At 46.9% G+C, this 24366-nt stretch overlaps 2 protein-coding genes across 4 annotated transcripts in view; both read left to right on the top strand.

Annotated features, from left to right (window-relative positions):
• LOC130296670 (zinc finger protein 260-like) overlaps nt 1-7460 on the top strand; it is a 29335-nt gene extending 21875 nt beyond the window's left edge. The window contains exons 1-3 of one of the 3 annotated variants that reach the window (XM_056548474.1): nt 349-398; nt 1922-2357; nt 4210-7460. In XM_056548474.1, coding sequence (XP_056404449.1) covers nt 4278-6428 — 2151 coding nt within the window. In that variant the 5' untranslated portion in view covers nt 349-398; nt 1922-2357; nt 4210-4277 and the 3' untranslated portion in view covers nt 6429-7460. Of the gene's footprint in view, nt 1-348; nt 412-1921; nt 2358-4209 lie in introns of those variants that run through there. The other 2 variants (XM_056548483.1, XM_056548465.1) reach the window with 2 other exon arrangements.
• Nucleotides 1-24366, top strand: part of LOC130298097 (zinc finger protein 850-like) — a 190945-nt gene that overhangs the window by 67134 nt on the left and 99445 nt on the right. The gene's annotated exons all lie outside the window — the stretch shown is intronic.

Here is a 24366-nt window from a genome sequence, read left to right on the forward strand (position 1 = left end):
TTCCTGACAAGGGGGGTGAGGATCTTCTCGAGACAAATAGATAATGGTGATAAAATGGAGTCCGTGGATGCTACAATAGGTCTGCCCGGGTGTTTGTGTAGGTTCTTGGGAATCTTTGGTAAGGTGTAGAAGACTGGGGTAATGGGATTCTTGTTGATGAGTAATTCTTTAGTCTTTGAGTCAATAACACCTGTTTCAAGGAATCTGTCAATCGTGTTAGTGATTGTATTAGACAACATTGGACCCTCGAGGACTTAACAGAGAATATGAGATCGCACATATGCTTTAATTTGTATCACTAGGTACCTTTTATTTTACACATTATAATTATAACACTGTTGTTTTTTCTTGAAGGCTACCTAAGTTGCTGTGGAGGCCGTTACCAGCTATATACCACCGTATCCTTCATTGGTACTTTTGACTATTCTATTCCCACTTTCTTCTGTTTTCCCCTCCTCTGTCCCCTTTTAAAATCCTGTCAGATCCCTATTCCCCACATACGGCTGGTCCATCTGTACAACACTTATCCGTTGATTAATTATAAACATGGACCAGAATAAACAAATATATGCCTGTATACTCCATATACTCTACATTGATCCATTAGCATACGTACTTCCCCTATATAGTTCATTTCCAGTTATAATCTTCCATATTTAACCCCCATACCCTCCCAGATATCCCCCCTATACAGTGGTCCCTCAACATATGATATTAATTGGTTCCAGGAGAACCATCATATGTTGAAACCATCATATGTCGAGTACATATCTCTATGGGAAACTGCAAATTGGTTCTGGGATGACCATTGTATGTGGAGTGTATGGGGAGTGTTTAACAAACCAGGGTGCCTCCAGCTGTTGCACAACTACAACTCCCAGCATGCATGTACAGCCATTTACTGTCTGGGCATGCTAGGAGTTATAGTTTTGCAACAGCTGGAGGCACACTGATAGGGAAACATTGATGTATGGGGTGTATAGTGTGTATATGTATTGTATGTGATGTGTGACATCGCATACAGTACTGTACAGTTCTTTAAATACCTTCAGGGGGGACAGAATGTCCTCCATTACCATCCTGCCGACTACAGCTCTATAGGAAAGGAAGGGGAGGGCAGCCAGCAGCTCATTGGATGCCTGCAGCAAGATGCTATTGGCTATGGCTGCACTGGGGGGCGGGGCTTACACGGAGCTCACAGTGGAAGCCTGCGTGAGTTAGCAGGACAGCATGTGAGTAACAGGAGGCAGAACGGGGCACACGGGGCACATTATACAACTATCTGTCAGTTGCTGAAGTTGTCAGCGCTGTCAGATAGCTGTTTGTACGATGGCCCCGACACACAGCAGCATCATATGTCGAGGCTGCCTTCAACATACGATGGGCTCTGAGAGGCCATCATATGTTGAAATGATCATATGTCGGGGCCATCATAAGTCGGGGGGTCACTGTATAATATTTACCCGCACTTCCATTATCCTATGTCTCTATCTATATACATTCATAGCTCACTCCCTTTCACTTATCTTTCTCCTTGTTTTCCTATACACTCCTATCTCTGTGCTCTCTTTATTATTCTTTTTTCTACAACATGCGATATTCCCTGGAGCGCAAACATGCGTTCTACGGAATTCGCATACTCGCGCATGCGCAATTCTCGGCCCACTCCGAATGCAGAGCGGGGCATACCGGAAGTGGGCTCCTGTCACATCCGGCCGGGACGCCCTTAATAGACGGACCTTACTAACCACTACCATTCACATTGTGGTCACAGACCGCTTCACAGCTCTCCTCATTTCCCGGCGTAAGGCCGCTCTACACCGCACCAGCCTCCGCAGCAATCTATGGGGAGTATTAAACTTGTATTTATATTTGTGAGCTCACATTTTTACGATTGCTTCCTTAACCCCAGTTACTCCAGAGACCATCTACCATTGTTACTTTAATCCCCCTAGGACCCCATACGATACTAACCTGCATACATATGTGGCTGGTTCTCCTTGGTTTCACACGTTGCTTTATTTGGTTCCCCCCCCCCCTTCATTTGTCTAGTATGCTAGGCAGTTCACCAGTGAGGTGGGGGGAAGTGTGGGGGTATTTATATGAAAACCAATGAATAACTGGCCAATCCATTACCAAACATGATGGCGCCATAATTACATGGCACCTGTAGTGCCACGCCGCCGCTAGTCCGGCCACTGGAAACCGCTCGTTTTCACCCGCAGTTAGACGCCGGAAGCAGCAATCATGCCAGAGGTGAGGGGTCAGGTCCTGGAAGCATGGATCTGGCGCATGCGCACATAAGCACACAGCGTCACCGGGCCATATTAGATGCCAATACCGCACAGGACAGGAAGGTATATCAGATGTAATTGGCATTGAAATATTATAAAAATACCAGGTGAAGGGACCTCCAGCCGCCATATTAGCTGATCTAATCGCTATGGCCGTGCGGCAAGTGATCAGATCAGCCATTTCAATAGCTGCACTGCTGCAGATGCCGTAATCTGTATTTATCACGGCATCTGAGGGGTTAATGGCAGACATCAACAGGTCCCTGGCTGCTATGACGCAAGCACCGCTCCTGTGCTTGCGGTCATGTACAGGACATAAATGTACATCCTGGTGCGCTAAATTACCAGCGAATCGGGACGTATATTTACTTCCATTGTCGTTAATGGGTTAGAGCAATGTTTCCCAACCAGGGTGCCTCCAGCCTTTGGCTGTCCAGGCATGCTGGGAGTTGTAGTTTTGCAACACCTGGAGGCACCCTGGTTGGGGGAAACACTGGATTAGAGAATATCTTGTTAAATGTTATAATCCTCCTAATTGACTTCCCCATCATGATAACCCCCCTCCCCCCTGCCTTTATTTTTATTATTTTTTCGTATTCTACCTTGATATTGCTCTGTATTTTCTTCTCAGTCAGATTCACTGGGGAAGGGGCGTTCCCCAGCAGGCGTGACATCATCTGAAGCCATACAGGGGATAACTTCCTCCCTCACTCTGCTACACACAGCCCAGAGCAGTTCAGTGTGTGAGATGAGCTATGATTGGCTAAGGCCCCCCCCCATATCACTCCAGGCTGCATTTCCTGATGTTGGACTTCTGCCAGGCCAGCAGGAGTCCAAAGTCTGTGCTAGAGATGGAGGGAAATGTGCTCTGGACAAGTAGGGAGACACCTAGTGGAAGCTTTTTTTAAACACAAATAAAACATAGAAAACACATTAGAAAGATTTTTTATTTACATTAAGGAGAGCAATAGCAAAATTAGTTTTAATGAGAGTGACCATTTAAGCGCATCAATAATGATGAAAAAAATCTTTGCAGAACAGGCTATAGATTTAAAAGGGAGGCTATTGAAAAGACAATACCCATTGAAAGCAATTAAGATTGCATTAGAAAAAACAAATAGAACAGCAAATTCTTAAAAGATAAAAAAAAAAAAGATAAAGAGAAGGTGCGTTTTTTTTTCCATTTCGTAATACACCAATGTAACAAGCGATTTCTAGGGCTATACATCTAAATTGGTTTACCCTGGAGAATGACAGGGATATACGTAACAGAACTGAAAATAAACATAAACAGAAAGAGGAAAAGTGTGAACAAAAAAACGATATGGTTAAATAAACCAGCACCGATAGGGAACTATTCTTGCTAAAACTGTTCGTTCTTCAAATATAACTGAAAATGGCTTTTATTCATATTAAAGGAGTACTCCATTGTAAATATCTTATCCCCTATCGAAAAAATAGGGGATAAGATGTATGATCGCAGGGGTCCCGCTGCTGGGACCACCGCGATCTCGGTGCAGCCCCCGGCATTCTGTGTCGGGCGCTACCTCCGAGACGTGACAGCCCCCTTGTGACATGAATGGAGGGGCGTGGCGTGATGTCATAAGGGGGCGTGATGTCACGTCTCGGAGGTAGCGCTGGGCACACAATGCCCCCCCTGCGATCATACATCTTATCCCTCAATCCTTTGGATAGTGGATAAGATGTATAAAGCCAGAATACCCCTTTAATGCATTAGGGCTTAACAGACGTAACGACTTGTCTCCCTTCATACGAGTCTGCATGTTAAACTTAGAACTTAATGAAAAGCTACATGTGTATTTCCGCAGACAGAGAAATGTTATCATTCTTGTTACATTGTCAATTGGAATTTTTTTTTTACAAAATCAATTTTTTATATTTTTAACCCAAACAGAAAATCCCAACAAGAATTCTGAGGGAAACTTCATCTTATCGCTGAATTATAAAGTAGAAGCTGAAGATATGATGGAGCCCTCCTCAGGAGAAGACCCCCTCACCACTAATGTCCATCCATCATACAATCCCCCTGATCATAAGGGACCTCCTCCCAACCAATCACAGGTTGTTACCTCAAGGACAGATCAGAAAGGGGAGAAAAGGTTTCAATGTGATGAATGTGGAAAACAGTTTACAAGAAGATCACATCTTTGTACACACAGAAACCACACAGTGGAGAAGACATATTCATGTTCAGAATGTGGGAAATGTGTAGAAAAATCAAGTATTGTTCTACATGAGAGAAGTGACACAGGAGAGAAGCTATATTCATGTTCAGAATGTTGGAAATGTTTTAGACAGAAATCACATCTTGGTATGCATGATGAAAGTCACACAGGAAAAAAGCCTTTTTCATGTTCAGAATGTAGGAAACTCTTTTCTTATAAACCAGATCTCATTAGACATGAGAGACTTCACAGAGAAAATAAGTATTCATGTACAGAATGTGGCAAATGTTTTAGACAGAAATCAAAACTTATTAAGCATCAGCGAATTCACACAAGAGAGAAACTATATTCATGTTCAGAATGTGGGAAATGTTTTACACATAAATCATATTTGGTTTTACATGAGAGAATTCACACAGGAGAGAAGCCATTTTCATGCTCAGAATGTGGGAAATGTTTTATAAGTAAAGGAAGTCTGGTTAAACATAAGAGAATTCATACAGGTGAGAAGCCATATTCATGCTCAGAATGTGGTAAATGTTTTTCACAGAAATTCAACCTTATTAAGCATGAGATAATTCACACAGGAGAGAAGCCATTTTCATGCTCAGAATGTGGGAAATGTTTTATAAGCAAAGCAAGTCTGGTTAAACATAAGAGAATTCACACAGGAGTGAAGCCATATTCGTGTTCAGAATGTAGGAAATGTTTTATAAGAAAATCAGATCTGGTTACACATGAGAGAATTCACACAGGAGAGAAGCCATATTCGTGTTCTGAATGTGGGAAATGTTTTACACATAAATCATATTTGGTTTTGCATGAGAGAATTCACACAGGAGAGAAGCCATATTTGTGTTCAGAATGTGGGAAATGTTATACGCATAAATCACATCTGGTTTTACATGAGAGAACTCACACAGGAGAGAAGCCATATTCATGCTCAGAATGTGGGAAATGTTTTGCACGTAAATCGCATCTGGTTGTACATGAGAAAATTCACACAGGAGAGAAGCCATATTCATGCTCAGAATGTGGTAAATGTTTTGCACAAAAATTCAAACTTGTTAAGCATGAGCTAATTCATACAGGTGAGAAGCCATATTCATGCTCAGAATGTGGTAAATGTTTTTCACAGAAATTAAACCTTGTTCAGCATGAGAGAATTCACACAGGAGAGAAGCCATATTCGTGTTCAGTATGTGGGAAATGTTTTATAAGGAAATCAGATCTGGTTATACATGAGAGAATTCACACAGGAGAGAAGCCATATTCGTGTTCAGAATGTGGGAAATGTTTTATAAGTAAATCAGATCTGGTTATACATGAGAGAATTCACACAGGAGAGAAGCCATATTCGTGTTCAGAATGTGGGAAATGTTTTATTAGAAAATCAGATCTGGTTACACATGAGAGAATTCACACAGGAGAGAAGCCATATTCGTGTTCAGAATGTGGGAAATGTTTTACACATAAATCATATTTGGTTTTACATGAGAGAATTCACACAGGAGAGAAGCCATATTCGTGTTCAGAATGTGGGAAATGTTTTATTAGAAAATCAGATCTGGTTACACATGAGAGAATTCACACAGGAGAGAAGCCATTTTCGTGTCCAGAATGTGGGAAATGTTATATACATAAATCACATCTGGTTTTACATGAGAGAATTCACACAGGAGAGAAGCCATATTCATGCTCAGAATGTGGGAAATGTTTTGCACGTAAATCGCATCTGCTTTTACATGAGAAAATTCACACAGGAGAGAAGCCATATTCATGCTCAGAATGTGGGAAATGTTTTACATTTAAATCATGTTTGGTTATACATGAGAGAATTCACACAGGTGAGAAGCCATATTCATGTTCCGAATGTGGTAAATGTTTTGCACAGAAATCCAACCTTGTTAAGCATGAGATAATTCACACAGGAGAGACGCTCCTGTGAGGAGAGAGATTTTGATATTGAGATTGTGGGGAAATACATTTAGGGAAATTACAAGGAAATGAAATCTTTCAAACTCACAGAATTTATAAGAATAAAAAACAGGTTCTTGTTAGGAATATGGGAAATGAAAGGATTTACAGCTCCAGGACCTCCCACAGTTCATTAGGGTTATGATGCTATAACTCTGGTTCTGATAAACCATTGAAGGTTGGAGTGTTGAGTCTACAGTTTAGATACAATGAAGCCCCCAATATTGTGCCCTCCTGGAATCTGCTTTAAAGGGGTACTCTGCTGCTAGACATATTATCCCCTATCCTAAGGATAGGATATAAGATGTCTGATCGCGGGGGTCCCACTGCTGGGATCTACCACAGCACCCGCCGGGTTCCTGCAGCAGTGGTCGTGACATCACGGCACGCCACGCCCCCTGCATTTATGCCTATGGGAGGGTACATACTGGTTGAAATGTCCCCTACCATAGACATTAATGGAGGGGGTGTGGTGGATGTCACAAGGGGGCGTGGCCACAATCAGACATCTCATCCTCTATCCTCTGGATGGGGAATAAGATGTCTAGCAGCGGAGTACTCCTTTAACCTAATTCTGTAGAACATTCAAATTAGATCTGTGCTTGACAATCACTGGGGAATTCTTCTGACATTCAACCCCATTGTTTACTGCAGTATTCACGATTATTTTATATATATATTATTATTATTTTTTTTAACTAATAGGGGATACATTTTTAGGAGTGTTTTATTTGATTTCCTTTATAGCATCTGTTTTTTTTACTTTATGTCTGCCATATAAATTGTTATTACTTATAAAAATTACTTATACGACCTGTAACATTATTTGTTTTAATAAAAACTCCCGTATTAAACACCTTCATATCAATTACGATCCTTTATCATATGACCTTGAGGACTGTGGTTTCGTTTACATCATCCTAAGCGATTGTAGGGGGGAGGTACTTCCTATTAAACAATATCTAGACCAGTGGTCTCAAACTGTGGCCCTCCAGATGTTGCAAAACTTTAACTCCCAGCATGCCAACGGCTGTCCCGGCATACTTGGAGTTGAAGATTTGCAACTTCTGGAGGGCCACAGTTTGAGACCACTGTCTTACAGTATAGAACCATGACAACTGGTGTCTATTCCACAGACACACAGCTCAGTAAAGAACCAGCACAGGTAACTATATCACAGATTCACAGCTCTTACAGTAAAGAACCAGCACAGGTAACTATATCACAGATTCACAGCTCTTACAGTAAAGAACCAGCACAGGTGACTATATCACAGATTCACAGCTCTTATAGTAAAGAACCAGCATCTGTGGTTACTATATCACAGATTCACAGCTCTTACAATAAAGAACCAGCATCTGTGGTTACTATATCACAGATTCACAGCTCTTACAGTAAAGAATCAGCACCCGAGGTGACTACAGTCATGGCCGTAAATGTTGGCACCCCTGAAATTTTTCTAGAAAATTAAGTATTTCTCACAGAAAAGTATTGCAGTAACACATGTTTTGCTATACACATGTTTATTCCCTTTGTGTGTATTGGAACTAAACCAAAAAAGGGAGGAAAAAAAGCAAATTGGACATAATGTCACCAAAAATGGTCTGGACAAAATTATTGGCACCCTTAACTTAATAATTGGTTGCACACCCTTTAGAAAAAATAACTGAAATCAGTGGCTTCCTATAACCATCAATAAGCTTCTTACACCTCTCAGCCGGAATGTTGGACCACTCTTCCTTTACAAACTGCTCCAGGTCTCTCTTATTGGAAGGCGCCTTTTCCCAACAGCAATTTTAAGATCTCTCCACAGGTGATCAATGGGATTTAGATCTGGACTCATTGCTGCCACTTCAGGACTCTCCAGCGCTTTGTTGCCATCCATTTCTGGTTGCTTTTTGATGTATGTTTGGGGTCATTGTCCTGCTGGAAGACCCAAGATCTCGGATGCAAACCCAGCTTTCTGACACTGGGTGTACAGAGGCAGCAAAACAACCCCAAACATCATTGAATCTCCACTATATTTCACTGTAGGTTCTTTTCTTTGTAGGTCTCATTCCGTTTTCGGTAAACAGTAGAATGATGTGCTTTACCAAAAAGCTCTATGTTGGTCTCATCTGTCCACAAGACGTTTTCCCAGTAGGATTTTGGCTTACTCAAGTTCATTTTGGCAAAATGTAGTCTTGCTTTTTTATGTCTCTGTGTCAGCAGTGGGGGTCTTCCTGGGTCTCCTGCCATAGCGTTTCATTTCATTTAAATGTCGATGGATAGTTTGCACTGACACTGATGCTCCCTGAACCTGCAGGACAGCTTGAATATCTTTGGAACTTGTTTGGGGCTGCTTATCCACCATCCGGACTATCCTACATTGACACCTTTCATCAATTTTTCCAGGGAGATTAGCTACAGTGCCATGGGTTGCAAACCTTTTGATAATGTTGCGCACTGTGGACAAAGGCAAATCTAGATCTCTGGAGATGGACTTGTAACCTTGAGACTGTTGATTTTTTTCCACAATTTTGGTTCTCTACTCCTCTGTTATCCATGCTTAGTGTGTGAGTATAGGGTTGAGGAAAAAATTCGGGTACCTGGCGCGATCCACTGTAGAAGGACTTACTCCAAGCAGGTGGTATTAAAAGATATTTATTGGTCAGAGAGCACAGACGCGTTTCGAAGTAGCAACCTCTTTCTTTGTGATAATGGCAATAAATATTATCTTTTAATACCACCTGCTTGGACTAAGTCCTTCTACAGTGGATCGCGCCAGGTACCCAGATTTTTTCCTCAACCCTATACTCACAGTCTACACTTCGGCCCGGAGGATCCGTATCGCCGTCTACCGGGAGGCAGCACCACTATAATCTATCTTGGAATAACACAACAACTAAAGGTGAGCCGTTTATTCATTGTAATAACTTCTGCACCTATTCTATACAATACTACTCTATAGGAAGCTCTGCTTATCTTTTTTGTCTATAGCTCTCCATGCTTAGTGTGGCACACACAGACACACAATGCAAAGACTGTGAACTTCTCTCCTTTTTATCTTCTTTCAGGTGTGATTTTTATATTGCCCCCGCATGTTACTTGCCCCAGGTGAGTTTAAAGGAGCATCACATACTTGAAACAATCTTATTTTTTCACAATTTTGAAAGGGTGCCAATAATTTTGTATTTTTGGAGTTTGGTGTGACATTACAGTGGGGATCAAAAGTTTGGGCACCCCAGGTAAAAATTTGTATTAATGTGCATAAAGAAGCCAAGGAAAGATGGACAAATCTCCAAAAGGCATTGTTACGCTATGCGCTCCTGCCTCACACGCTGGCCGTGAGCGCATGATCCCCTTACCTTCTGCTGCCGACGGGACTGGGACTCGCATTGCGGGACGCACCCGCATGCGAGCCCCAGTCCGTCACTCTCCGGGTGTTTCCCCTGCCTCTGCTTCCGCCTCTTTGCTCCGGCGAGAGTGTCCCCGTCCCTTAGGGCATGCGCGCGCCGGAGCTTTAAGATTTAAAGGGCCAGTACGCTCATTATTGTAACCACCTGTGTCTTGTTGGTAAATTCCTCCACCCTCCTCAGTTCTCTGCCGGGTCTTTGTTGCCTTGTGCCCTAGAGAAAGCGTTCCTTTGTATTGCCTTGCCGTGTACCAAATCCTGCTCTTGTGACCTTGAACTTGCTTCTCTGCCGCCTGCCTACTGAACTTCGGCTACATCCCGACTACACTACTGTGCCTACAGCTATCCTGACTACGAGTTGTCTCATCCCTTCTGTGCTTCGCATCTCCTGAGCCGCCTGTGTGGTCGAGCTGTTGCCGGGGGTTGCGACCTGGGTGTCGTCTGCAGCAGCAAGCCCATCCTGCTTTGCGGCAGGCTCTGGTGATGACCAGCAGCACCTTTAGACTCCGCTCACTGCTACGGTCCGAGTCATCTGCCACACAGGTCCAGTGGATCCACATACACCGGAGTCCCTGTCTTCAGAAACGTGAGTGTTACAGTAATATCCGGCCATGGATCCCGCTGAGGAACCCCTGCCTGAAGTTGCGGATCTTTCCTCTGTTGTGATACGTCACTCACAGCAGTTGTCCCAACAGGTGCAGCAATTTTCTCAACTTGCAGCCATGATGCAACAGCTTGTGGCCTTACAACAGCAGCAGGTACCTCAATCTGGCCCACTCCCTCCTCCAGCTTCTGCAGTCTCTCCTGGCTCCCAGCTGCACCTGCCTTTGCCTTCCAAGTATGATGGGGATTCCAAGTCATGCAGAGGCTTTGTTACACAGTGCTCCATGCATTTGGAGCTCATGTCTGAACTGTTTCCAACTGAACGTAGTAAGGTGGCCTTTGTCATTAGTCTACTTTCTGGAAAAGCCCTGGCTTGGGCTACACCCCTTTGGGACCGTGGTGATCCTGTATCCTCCAATTTGTCTGCATTCTTGGCCGAATTTCACAGTGTCTTTGAGGAACCCGCACGTGCCTCTTCAGCTGAGATGGCGTTGCTGAATCTATGTCAAGGAGATTCTACGGTTGGTGACTATGCAGTTCAGTTCTGCATTTTAGCCTATGAACTCGACTGAAATGAAGAGGCCTTGTGTGCCACATTTAAAAAAGGACTGTGAAGTAGGATTAAAGATGCCCTAGCAGCACGAGATCCTCCATCTTCTTTGTCTGAACTTATCCACTTGGCCACACGCATCGATGTGCGTTTTGCCCAAAGGCAGGAGTAATTGCGCTTTGAGAGGGAATCTGCCTGCCTGACACCTGTGTCCCAACGTTCTCCTCTTCTGTCTCTTGCGCCTCTTGCCAAAGAGGTTATACAAGGAGATCATCCTCGTCTTACGCAGCAGGAGAGGTCACGACGACGCAATGAGAATTTGTGTTTGTACTGTGCTAGCCCGGAGCACTTTCTCAAGGACTGTACCGTATGTCCGCACCTAGGGTATGTGGGAGAGGCATCCCTGGGTGTGAATACTACTTCTTCACGCTTAACTATTCCTGTACAAGTCTTCGCTTCAGCCAAGTCTTCCTTCAGCGCTATAGCATTTTTGGACTCCGGATCTGCAGGTGACTTTATTGATTAGGCTTTAGTCCACAGGTATAATCTTCCTCTTACTCGGCTTGCCAAGCCCTTGTTCATCTCCTCTGTAAATGGACAAAATCTGGACTGTAAGGTTCATTTCTGTACTGAATCTCTCATCATGCAAGTGGGAGTATCGCATACATAGAAGATTGAATTCTATGTTTTGCCACACTGTACTTCTGAGATTCTTCTTGGTCTCCCTTGGCTGCAATGCCATTCCCCGCAACTGGATTGGAGACCTGGAGAAATAATTAGCTGGGGACAATCCTGTCAAAATTCTTGCCTCCAACCTATTCTGTGGTAAAGTTGTTTCTTGTCTTCCACGTTTGCCTGGCCTGCCGCCACCTTACCAAGTTTTCTCGGATGTCTTCTGCAAGAAACAGGCTGAATCTCTGCCATCACATCATCCTTACGACTGCCCTATTGATCTTCTGCCTGGTACCACTCCTCCTCATGGGAGGATATATCCTCTTTCAGTTCCTGAAACCAAAGCCATGGCTGAGTATATCCAGGAGAATCTCCAAAAAGGATTTATCCATAAGTCCTCTTCTCCTGCTGGAGCAGGTTTCTTCTTTGTAGGGAAGAAGGATGGCTCACTCCATCCCTGCATTGACTACAGGGGACTTAACAAAATCACGGTAAAGAACCGTTACCCTCTACCTCTTATCTCAGAACTTTTTGACCGTTTACGTGGTGCCAAGGTCTTCTCCAAGCTGGACTTACGCGGTGCGTATAACCTCATTCGTATCCGCAAGGGAGATGAATGGAAAACGGCCTTCAATACTCGTGACGGACATTTTGAGTATCTTGTTATGACTTTTAGTCTCTGCAATGCTCCAGCCGTTTTCCAGGAATTCGTTAATGATATCTTCCGTGATCTTCTCTACCTGTGTTGTTGTATACCTTGATGACATCCTGATCTTCTCTTCCAACTTGGAGGAGCATCGTGCTCATGTTCGCCTGGTTCTTCAGAGACTACGGAAGAATCATCTCTACGCCAAATTGGAGAAATGCCTGTTCGAAAAGTCTAGTCTTCAGTTTCTTGGCTACATTGTCTCTCATCAGGGCCTGCAGATGGATCCAGATAAGTTATCTGCAGTTTTGGATTGGCCTCGTCCTTCGGGCCTACGTGCAATTCAACACTTTCTGGGATTCGCTAACTATTATCGTCAGTTTATCCCACATTTTTCATCCTTGGTTGCTCCTATTGTAGCTCTCACGAAAAAAGCATCCAATCCTAAGTCTTGGCCTCGAGAGGCTGAAGAGGCCTTCTCCCGTTTAAAGTCTGCATTTGCCTCCACTCCCGTGCTTACAAGACCTGATCCAGAGAGGCCCTTTGCGTTGGAGGTTGATGCCTCATCTATTGGAGCGGGTGCCGTCCTCGCACAGAAAAACGCCAAGGGTAAGAGTGTAACTTGTGGGTTCTTCTTCAAGACCTTCTCTTCTGCTGAGAGGAATTACTTCATTGGAGATTGTGAACTTCTCACTATTAAGCTAGCTTTGGAGGAATGGCGACATTTACTGGAAGGTTCTTCTCATCCGGTCAGCATTTACTCCGATCATAAGAATCTTTTATACCTTCAGTCTGCTCAGCGTTTGAACCCCCGCCAGGCAAGATGGTCACTGTTTTTTTTTCCTGTTTCAATTTCTTCATTCACTTCCATCCTGCAGACAAGAACATCAGGGCTGATGCACGCTCCAGGTCCTCGGACATCATTGGTTTGGACTCCAAGCTTAGGCACATTATTCCTCCTGACCGTTTGATTCCTGCCGCTCCTGCCGAGATTCAGCAAATTCCGCCGGGAAAATCCTTTGTGCCCACCAGATTGAGACGCAAGGTCTTGAAATGGGGTCATTCTTCCTTAACAGCAGGACATCCTGGAATACGCAAGACCCTACATCTTTTTCCCGGCACTACTGGTGGCCCCATCTTGAACGTGATGTTTCTGATTTTGTTCGGTGCTGTGTAACTTGTGCCCGTGACAAAACTCCTCGGCAAAGACCTATAGGCCTCTTACAGCCTCTACCCATTCCAGAGACTCCCTGGTCCCATATCACCGTGGATTTCCTCACCGATCTGCCACCTTCTCATAATAACACCGTCATCTGGGTCGTGGTAGATCGGTTTTCCAAGATGGCTCACTTCATTCCTCTACCAGGTCTTCCTTCTGCTCCGCAGCTGGCGAAGTACTTCTTGTCCCATGTCTTTCGTTTACATGGTCTTCCACAGCATATCGTTTCGGATCGAGGTGTGCAGTTTGTTTCTAAGTTCTGGCGAGCCCTTTGTAACCGTCTGGACATCAATCTGGACTTCTCCTCGGCCTACCACCCTCAGTCCAACGGTCAGGTGGAAAGGGTCAATCAAATCCTTGAGACTTATCTTCGCATTTTGTTTCAGCTCGCCAAGATGATTGGGTCGACCTTCTCCCCTGGGCTGAATTCTCATATAATCTTAAGGATTCCGAGTCCACGAGGTCGTCTCCCTTTTTTGTTGTCTACAGACTCCACCTCCGTCCTCCTCTTCCTCTCCCAGTCTCCTCCGGTGTGCCTGCTGTTGATGAGCTGGTCCGTGACTTCTCCACCATCTGGCAACAGACCCGACAATCATTGTCCCAGGCTTCTTCACGCATGAAGGCGCAAGCGGATAAAAGGTAGAAGACCTCCTCCGTCCTTCTCTCCTGGTGACATGGTGTGGCTTTCATCCAAATACATCCGCTTCAAGATCCCCTGTTACAAGCTCGGTCCCACTACCTTGGTCCCTTCCAGATTCTACAAAAGATCAATCCTGTCTCCTACAAACTCCGTCTACCTGCTATGTTACGTATTCCCAATTCCTTCCACGTCTCTCTCCTCAAGCCTCTTGTTGTAAACCGTTTTTCTCAGAAGAAACCTCTCCCAACACCTGTCTCCGGCTCCTCAGATGTCTACAAAGTTAAACAGATCCTTTCTGCAAAAACTGTGAGAGGTAAACAATTTTTTTTGGTCGTCTGGAGGGGTTATGGTCCTGAGGAGAGATCTTGGGAACCTGAGGAGAATATCCTGGACCGTGACCTTCTCAGGAGTTTCCTCTCTCATAAAAGGAGGGGGAGACGGGGGGCGTGTCCGGACATGGCCGTGTGAGGACGCGTGTGTGAGGAGCTCCCGCTGACCGCCGCTTACTTATCCTTCCTACGTTGCTCCTGATGGGGAACAGGACCAAGAAGGCTAAAAAGAAGGTGGCCGAGACACCCCAGGACCCCAAGATGTCCAACCTGGATGCCTACTTTACACGATCCCAGCACCAGCGCCCTGAGACCGCGCGCTCCCCAGTACCGCTGAGCGCCATCTTGCCGCGGCCTTCATCGGAGCCGCTGCCTCCTCCGGGCCGCGCCCCTACGGTGGTGAGCGAATCCCCCCTCCCTCTGCCACCTACCTCATGCAGGGGGGATACCCGGAGCTGCCCGCTCCTCAGTCGGAGGCCTCACTTGCCCGGGACGGACTCCTCGCTGCCGCTCTGCCCGACAGGTCTCCTATCCAGGCTGCTGCGCAGCAACTCACCGCGGAGGCACAAGCGGAGGATCTGGTGAGTCTGCAAACCCCTGCCTGCTCCCACAATGCTGCCCTGAGCCCGACCAGCCTCCCTCCCCTGGTGTCAAAGCCTGGAAGTCGCGGGCAGGGTCCAGCCATCATCCCCGACCTGCTTACTGGGGAGTGCCCTCTTACCCCAGAGTCGTTGCTGCTGCAACCCGCCATGGGCCCCTCACCATCCCCCACTCCGGGTCCGGGCAGCATGTACAGAGGCCCTGTGGAGGATATTGCCCATGGACTCTCTAGCGAACCCCTGGACATTCATATGGCCCTGAGACCTCCTCCTTCTCCTCAAGATCTGCAGGGGTCGCCGTCACCACACTGGTCGGTAGGGTCACCTTGGTCTGGGGTGGCTGCGGGGTCCCCCCTGGGGTTGGGAAGCGCATCCCTTCATGAATGCTCCCCATCACCTCCTAAGGGGCTGGTGACAGGCCCTCTGCAATTGGGCTCTGCTCCCCCACGCATGTCTCCTCCTCCCTGCAGCCTGGACTCTACCCCACCCATCTTCCGACCAGGCGTCCAGTCTACTGATGCCCCCGCTCGGGACCAAGTCTTCCTAGCTCATGGTGTGGGGTCCTCAGGCATGCCACATACTCCTGTTCCATCCCCGCCTGTCACACTGGCAGACCTACAACTCCTTGTCCACTCACTTCCATCTAAGGCGGATATTGCTGTACTTGCCAAACAATTGGTGGACGAGTGTAAACAGGAATTTGCCCAATTCCGTACAGAACTGACTACTCTAAATACCAGGATCTCCGCTGCGGAATCTGCCCAAGAGTCTACATCCTCCTCAGTCCAAGCCCTCCAAGCGATAGTTCACAGCCAGTCCGAGCAATTATTCTCCCTGCAACAACACATGGATGACATGTAGAACCGCAGCCGGCGGAACAATATCCGCGTAAGGGGCCTCCCTGAGGCGGTATCTCCTTCTGAACTGTGGGACGCTCTCACTGTCATTTTCAACGATCTCCTTGATCGCCCACCAGATACCTATATTGAAATGGATAGGGCTCACAGGGCCCTCCGACCACCTAGCACTACTGACCAGATCCCCAGGGATGTCATCTGTCGGATTCATTTTTATGCACTTAAGGAGGACACTCTACGCAGCGCTAGGCGCAGACAGCGGATCTCTTATAAGGAGGTTCCTATCCAATTGTACTCTGACCTATCCAGACACACCCTGGCACAACGTGCCGCCCTCAAACCTCTCCTGCATGCCCTTAGGGAGAAGGGGATGCAGTATCGCTGGGGGTTCCCCTTTTCCCTGAATGTCCGTCGTAATGGCAGGAGCTATTCTCTCCACTCTCCTGAGGACTTGCCCAGTTTCCTGCAGGACCTGGACCTGCCCGATGTTGTTCTACCCTCCTGGCCGGCTGTGCTGCCCTTCTCCAACAAACGCCCGCTGCCGACTTCCCCCTCCCCGCCTGCTAAATCCCCCAGAGCTGGGGCATCTACCGGAGGACTTCCCCGTAGGGGTCCTAGACCCCCCCCCCCTGCCTCGAAGACCCGCTCATTCCGGGCCACTGCAGCGGCCACCACAGCTGGGAACGGATTCCCGCCCCGCTGAGAACAGCCTGTGGCGAAACGGCGGGCGGGCGGGCAATGTGTTAGATTTTTTAATTGTCTCACACTATAGATTGTGGACTGCAGCCACAATCTATCTTTTCAATTCAATTAAGATAGCATGCAGTGTCATGCCAATCAATGGATTATGGATCAATATGTGTGAGGTTATTTTAATCTTGGCTCAATAAACGTTAAGTTTTATATTGGGTGGGAAATATAGGGTCTTAGTGACCGCTTAGCGGTCAAATGTTAATAATATGTGTCATCAAGGCTCCTGGCCTTGGTGGAGTAAAGCCGTGTGGTTTTCCAGTGTTTGTGCTGCAGTGCAGCCTGATGCTGTGTTTTTTTTAGTTTGGCTGGAAGGCTAACATGGGACGGCTTTACTGGGAATGACCAAGAGCAGGGTGGGGGTCATTCCCCACAATCCAGGCCAGATTGTCTTTTGGGAGCTGACACAGCTAGGAGAAGCTGCGTGTTTGAAGCTTTGTGTTGGATAACCGAAAAGCCATTGCTTTGTGCCACGCGGCACGAACCCCAGTGTGAACTGTTACCTAAGGAAGCTAAGTTGGACTTTTGTTTGCTGTTTCATTTTCCTGTGTTTAAGACTGTGTTTGCCATTTATTTTGAGTGTGAATAAAACACTGGACTTTTGCTTTACAAACGCTGTCTCTGTACCTCAAAACTGCTAAGTGCACCTCACGACAAGAGCAAGTCTTCACACTATATATATATATATATATATATATATATGCACTGCTCATCACATTTGTGGTGTCCCGGTACCATATTGCATACCGTACCTTGTATGGTGGTCCCCAAAGTCAGAGTTACTACGTTCAGGTAGTGTCCCCCAGGACAGCCCCTAGTCGCCTCCTTATTCTCTAATGCTATGATGTTAATGTGTATATATTTAATAATATGTAAACTTAATATAAGGTATATTAGAAAATTTACCTTGCTAGCTTCGCAGGGGGGGGGGGGGGGAGGCGAAAAGTACAGCGGAGCCGCAATTCACAGCGCAAGGGGTTAAAGGCAACGCTGGGCCCTCCCGCGCATCCGATCCTGAAACTCCGCCCACTGGAGCAGCATAGCGAAAAAACGTAAAGTGCTGCAGTGGGCCAAAAGTACTAAAGAACCAACACAATATAAGACTCTAAGGCACCAAATCATTAAATTGAATTCTTGCCTGCATTCACTTCAGCTCCCAATCGTCGCACTCAAGTTCCAGCTCAGCGCTCTCCAGTTCCAGGTCGATGCTCTCAAGTTCGAGCTCTTCTCACTCAAGTTCCAGATTAAAGAACAGCTGCGTCTCTTTAAGAGACCGACGCTCCCAAGCTGCATTTAAAGGGCCAACGCGCTCAATCAAGATGTCAGCACCTACAGCACCACTGCCACCACCTGTCCAGCAGGATGGTGGTGCTCCTGCGACCCCGCCAAGGGGGTCACCGCAACAAGCAAACAGAAGGCTACCTGCTTCACCTCCAGCTCCACATCTCAACTTGGGAGCTCCTGTAGCCATACCTGTCTTCCTGGGGAATCCAGTCCTCCCCAACTACGATGGGGATCCCTTCACCCTGAGGGACTTCAAGGAGAAGATACAGAGTCTCTTTGTTTTTTATTCTTTTCCCCCTAACCAGCAGGTGCAGTTACTTATGAGACAGCTACAGGGGTCTGCATTGGAAGAGGTCCGCACCTGGCCAGCTGCCGACAAGGCTACAGTGAAACAAATTTTCGAGGGGCTCTACCAAGTGTTCGAGAGTCACTGCCCCTCTGAGGTACGTCTAAGGTAGTACGACCGACGTCAGAAGCCAGGTGAGACACTTCGGGCATATGCTGTGGCATTACAGAATGCCTTAGAGGCTGTGCATAAACTAGATAGCCTCACGCCTGAGCAGGGTAACAAGGTGCTCATGGACAGATTCATAGACGGGGCACAGAATAAATGGGACAAGGCCCAACTTAGAATGCTGGCGGTGCAGAACCCTGACATATCTTTCCCTGCCTTTAAAAGACTAGCTGTAAAAGTCATTGTGTCAGGATCTGTGGCAGAAGGAGTTAATGCCCCTTCCACTGAGTAGTTCGGAGCCTCTGCTCGGCCAGTACCATCATCACCGCCTGCTCCTGCACCATTACCTGCCCCTACAAGCCCTGTGACCTTAGACTTACAAAGTGTACGGCAGGACATTAACCAGTTAACTGAGGCCGTCAAAGAACTTGCTAGCCAGACCTGTCCGCCTAGCTGGGGAGCACTTCCCCTTAAAGAACCTATTCCTACTCCCCGTCTTGCTAGTTCCCAGTCCGCGTGTTCCAAGTCAGAACTCTCCAATTATGTTGCCCAATGCCGCTATGTAACAATTTTTGTGGAGGGGGTGCAGTTAGAGGCCCTCGTTGATACGGGTTCCCAGCTATCCACCATTCCAAAAGATGTGTTTTATAGGTATTGGGTTCCTGAAATGTTGTGTGAACCCGATGATGTGGATTTTCAGGTGATGGCAGGGAACGAGAAACCAGTACCCAGGCATGGGTACTGGGTGCCCACCATACACGTGGGAGAACATGTCCTTAGAGGACATGTTATTGTTACCAATGGCAGTGATGAGAATGCAGCAGAGTTTATCTTAGCGATGAACATCATGAGACACTGTTTTGAGGAGATTGTAGGCTCATTACATGCATCTTTCCCTCACATGTCACCCTCAGGCCGGCGAGCCATGCAACACCATCTGAAGACACTCCAAGTCGAACAGAAGTTTGTCAACTACCAAGGGGAGATCTGTCGTGTGAGAATCCAAGACATACGGGCTGTTACTCTGCAACCGCAGACCATCATTTGGTGCCGTGCCCGACCCGGGGTGAGGAACCAAGGTTATCAGGCGCTCTTGCAACCCATTCAACTAGAAGACTACCCTTTGGTATGCGCAGCTAGAAGCCTTGTAACTGTAAGAAATGGGAGAGTCCCGGTTCGAGTGGCTAACCTATCCCAAACCGCTACCAGACTAACCAAGCATACGCCTATAGCCCAGCTGCATCACCTGGACTCCCGAGACGTGATTTCAAAGCCACAAGTTGCCAGACAGTGGACTGCTCAGGCTGCCCAGGGGGCCGACAAGATGAAGATGAAGATACTGCCCGGGACCAGGTTGGAGGAGTCATTCAAGTGGCTAAACAATTCCAGGAAGCCTTCAGTAAACACCCCACTGACTTTGGCTGGACCACGATGATCCAACATCGGATCCTAACTGGGGATACTCCTCCCATCAAAAAGAGGCATCGGCCAGTCACGCCTGGGATGTACCAGACAGTGAAGAAAATGCTGGAGGAAATGAAGGAGGCTGATGTCATTCGGGAGAGACAGCGCCCCTGGGCTGCTCCTTTTGTTCTTGTTAAAAAGAAAGACGGAACCATTCGATTTTGTGTGGACTAGAGAAAGTTAAATGATGTCACCCACAAAGATGCTTACCCTCTTCCTAGGATAGAAGAGTCCCTCACTGCTTTGGGATCCGCAGCCTATTTTTCTACACTAGACCTGACCAGTGGATACTGGCAAGTACCCATGGCCAAGGAAGATCGGGAGAAGACGGCGTTTGCGACCCCAATGGGGCTCTTTGAATTCAAAAGTATGCCCTTTGGACTTTGCAACGCACCGGCTACCTTTCAACACTTAATGGAGAGATGCCTTGGACACCCGAACTTCCAAAGTGTTCTTCTTTACCTGGATGATGTCATTGTCTACTCTCGGACATACCAGGAACACCTGGATCATCTCAGAGAAGTCTTCCAAGTCCTGATACAACATGGACTGAAAGTCAAGCCCTCCAAGTGCCATTTATTGAATCCCAAAGTCCACTATCTGGGACATGTCGTCAGTGCCGAAGGCGTACAACCTCATCCTGATAAAGTGAGTGCTGTGAAAGATTGGCCTACACCTAGAATTGTACGTGACATACGGAGTTTCTTGGGGTTTGCGGGCTATTACAGGCGGTTCATCCCTCACTTCGCTCAAATTGCTGGGCCTCTGACTGCTCTGTTGTGGGGAGTTTCCAAGGAGAACTACAATGGAAGACTCCCGATACAGTGGGATGAAGACCAAGAAATAGCCTTCCAGGCCCTGAAGCGCCTCCTTACTGAACACCCCATTCTAGCGTATCCTGACTACAGCCAGCCATTCCGACTGTACACTGATGCCAGCTTTGAAGGTTTGGGGGCCATTCTGTCGCAGATACAGGATGGTAAAAAGAGAGTTATAGCCTATGCCAGTAGGCACCTACGGGGCGCAGAAAGAAATGATGCTAACTATAGTTCCTTCAAGCTAGAATTCCCTGCTTTGTTCTGGGCAGTCACTGAAAAATTCAAGGACTATTTGACAGCTACTCCCTTTACGGTCTACACCGATAACAATCCTTTGGGACACCTGAACACTGCCAAGCTGGGAGACATTGAACAATGCTGGGCCTCTTGATTGGCCAACTATGACTTCAACATCAAGTATCGAAGCGGGAAGATCAATGTCAACGCAGTTGTGCTCTCTCATATGGCCCCCGGTGAGGAACCACCCATGGAAGATGTGTGGGAAGATGTAGAGATGCCGCCCTTTTACCAGAGATTCGTGAATCAGAGTACTCTGACAACTCCACATTAGGTGCAGTATAATTCCCCCCCATTAGGTGCAGTATAGCTCCCACAGTAGGTGCAGTACAGTTCCCCCACGTTAGAAGGTGACGACCCTGGGCCTCCTAAGGTTCCCGAAGATCTGTATACCTGGAAGACCTTGCAAGATGAGAGTCGGGTCATGGGGGATCTTCTGGACTATCTATTGCAGAAGAGAGTGCCGACTAGGCTCCGCAAGGTGCAAGGGGACTTGGAGTTGAAGAGGTTGTGGCGACAGAGAAATCGCCTGTTCCTCCACAAAGGACTGCTTTGCAGAAATTCCTTGGATCCAGTCTCCGGAGAGCGTCTGCATCAGATCTTAGTCCCTCGAAGGGACGCAGCCATGGTCCTTAATGCCTATCACGACCAGTCGGGACAGGGTAGGGATGCGTGGAGATATTGAGAAGTGGTGTGCCGAGTGCACCATCTGCAATGTCACCAAGAATCCTCATAAGGACGCAAGAGAACCTCTACACCCCATCCATACTGAGAGGCCTAACCAACTTGTTGCTCTGGACCACGTGAAGTTATACCCTACCAGATCAGGATATGCCTATGCCCTGACCATGGTGGACCATTATTCCAAGTGGGTGGTCAAAGGATCTGACTGCCAGAACGGCTGCCCAGGTCTTCTACAGCCATTGGGTCCAACCTTTGGGGTGTCCTGAATCGGTCCTCACTGATCGAGGGACTGCGTTTGAGGCTCAGTTATTTCAAGAACTCTGCCAGTTCCATGATTGCAAGAAGCTTCAGACCACTGCATATTACCCTCAGGGGAATGGGTTGTGCGAAAGGATTAATCAGGTATTCATCCACATGCTAAGGGCAGCATCTGTTTCAAAACATGAAGAGTAGCCCCGACTTCTGCCTGAACGGTTGGAGATTTACAATAATACTATCCACTGCTCCACAGGATACACTCCTTTCTTCCTTATGATGGGCCGACATGGCCAACTGCCCAAGGATAGAGCCTTCGGGTTACAAGCACCTTTCAACAACTCCCCTCAAACCTCTCAAGATTGGTTTTCTGAGCATCGAAGTAGGATTGAAGAAGCTAAGGACATTGTGGAAAAGAAAATGGGCGAGGCTCAGTACAGGCAGCAAAAGGATTACAATCGGCATGCCTCCACTCAGCCACTGCAACTTGCAGATAGAGTCTGGCTCAGAAAGTTTCCTCGGTCACATAAGCTGGATTCTCTGTGGGAGACGGAGCCTTACACTATTACGGCAATGCCATATCCCGACACGGATGTTTACGAAGTACAGAAGGAGGGGTTTCAACCACAAGTGGTCCACCGAAATAGGATAAAACTGTGTGTGAAAGACGACTTGCCAGAGCCGCCTCCTCCTGCTTCCTCAGAAGCAAGGCCGATCAGAGAGTATGTTCCAGGAGAGGGAATCCATCCTACAATGGACGTTCCACTGTTCTCCCCTCATCAGCCTGCAATGTTCTTTGGCGTACCGTGTCTGGCTTTAGCCCAACCATCCTTGATCTCCCCGCCCGGCACCGATTGCATTCCAGTGACAGCTCCAAGTACTCCAGTGACAGTCCTCACCAAGCCTCATGGGTCACACCAGTCCTGCAGAAGATATGACTCCTGTTTCCAGCCCTCAAGTTGGTCCCTCGGGGACTGAAGTTTCTAGAGAATTGTTTTTTGATGAGGTTCCTTGAGAGTCAAGAAGTGGTGTTGCGCTGGTCTCAAAGGTCTACGCAGGGAAAACTACCCTTAAGGTATCAAGACTGACCTTTCATGTAGTGCTGTACACATAGTACCTCAAACTAATCACTGCAGTGTACTTACCTCACCTTAACTTAGTACACAAAACAACAAAAATATCTAGTCAGATTCAAAAATGTTAAGTAGGATCTATCTCATGTATAATAATATCATCCTGTTACTAAATTCATGAACCAAGTAATCCTGTCCATGAGTTTACCCATGTATATGTTTGTACCTCAAAAAAGTTATAGTTTTATAGTGTTTATACAGCCTGACCAATGGACATTCAAGAAGTTATGCCCAGGACTGTTATAAAGCAACCTTCACTTCGTCCCTCTGTCTTAGGGGACAGACGTCGAGGCCGACTTATTTTAAGTAAGGGGGTTTGTGGTGTCCTGGTACCATGTTGCATACTGTACCTTGTATGGTGGTCCCCAAAGTCAGAGTTACTACGTTCAGGTAGTGTCCCCCAGGTGGGACAGCCCCTAGTCGCCTCCTTATTCTCTAATGCTATGATGTTAATGTGTATATATTTAATAATGTGTATATTTAATATAAGGTCATGTTATTTCCTCTATGGTATGTAGGAGGACCTTTTGGAGGTCCTTGGGTCACATGTTACCCATAACTCTCTGTACAGGAGATTGACAGTGTTATGGACCAGTGAGCTTAAGTCCAGCCCCTGCCAATATAAGGGAGCTGCAGCCATTGATCTCTCTCTCTTGCTCCTGAGCTGCAAAGCAAACAGCATATCTCTTGGGTTGCTGCTCTCATAGATGCAACAATTACCTTCTTAAGTTCAATAGACTCACGAGGTCCCAACCACTTGTCCTGCTCTAATAGACTCTGTTGTATGGACTGTTCCTGTTCATTATTGCCTAAAGTTCTGACAGGTTTCTGCAAATCTCCGGTTGTGGTCAATCAATTATTTCCTATCTCCCTATCGCTCTTGGGACGGGTGACGGTAGGACAAACATTACAGAGAATAGCCCTCACCCTGGCATCACGAATAGAAAGAGTTAAGCAAGCACCCTTAGTAACCGCACAGCTACACTCCCATATACCCTACTCCCCCAGGCTGTGACACATTTGGTGGAGAATGCAGTCAAAGCAGTGAGGCCAGCATGGTTGCTAGAGGTAACTGCACAATAAGAAGCGTATGTCTTGGGTGAAAGCTGCTGAAGTTCAAGGCCCGTCCAGCACCATGGAAGAAGCAATAAAACAGCTGGTACTAGCCCAACAGCAGTCCATGGCCTCAGGGCCGGATCATAATTGGCGCTCATGGAGTGCCTGCTCCGGCCGCAGGGGGCCCCCGCCCCGGGCCCGCAGG

The sequence above is a fragment of the Hyla sarda genome, chromosome 1, assembly GCF_029499605.1.
Source record: "Hyla sarda isolate aHylSar1 chromosome 1, aHylSar1.hap1, whole genome shotgun sequence".
Taxonomy (NCBI): Eukaryota; Metazoa; Chordata; class Amphibia; order Anura; family Hylidae; genus Hyla; species Hyla sarda.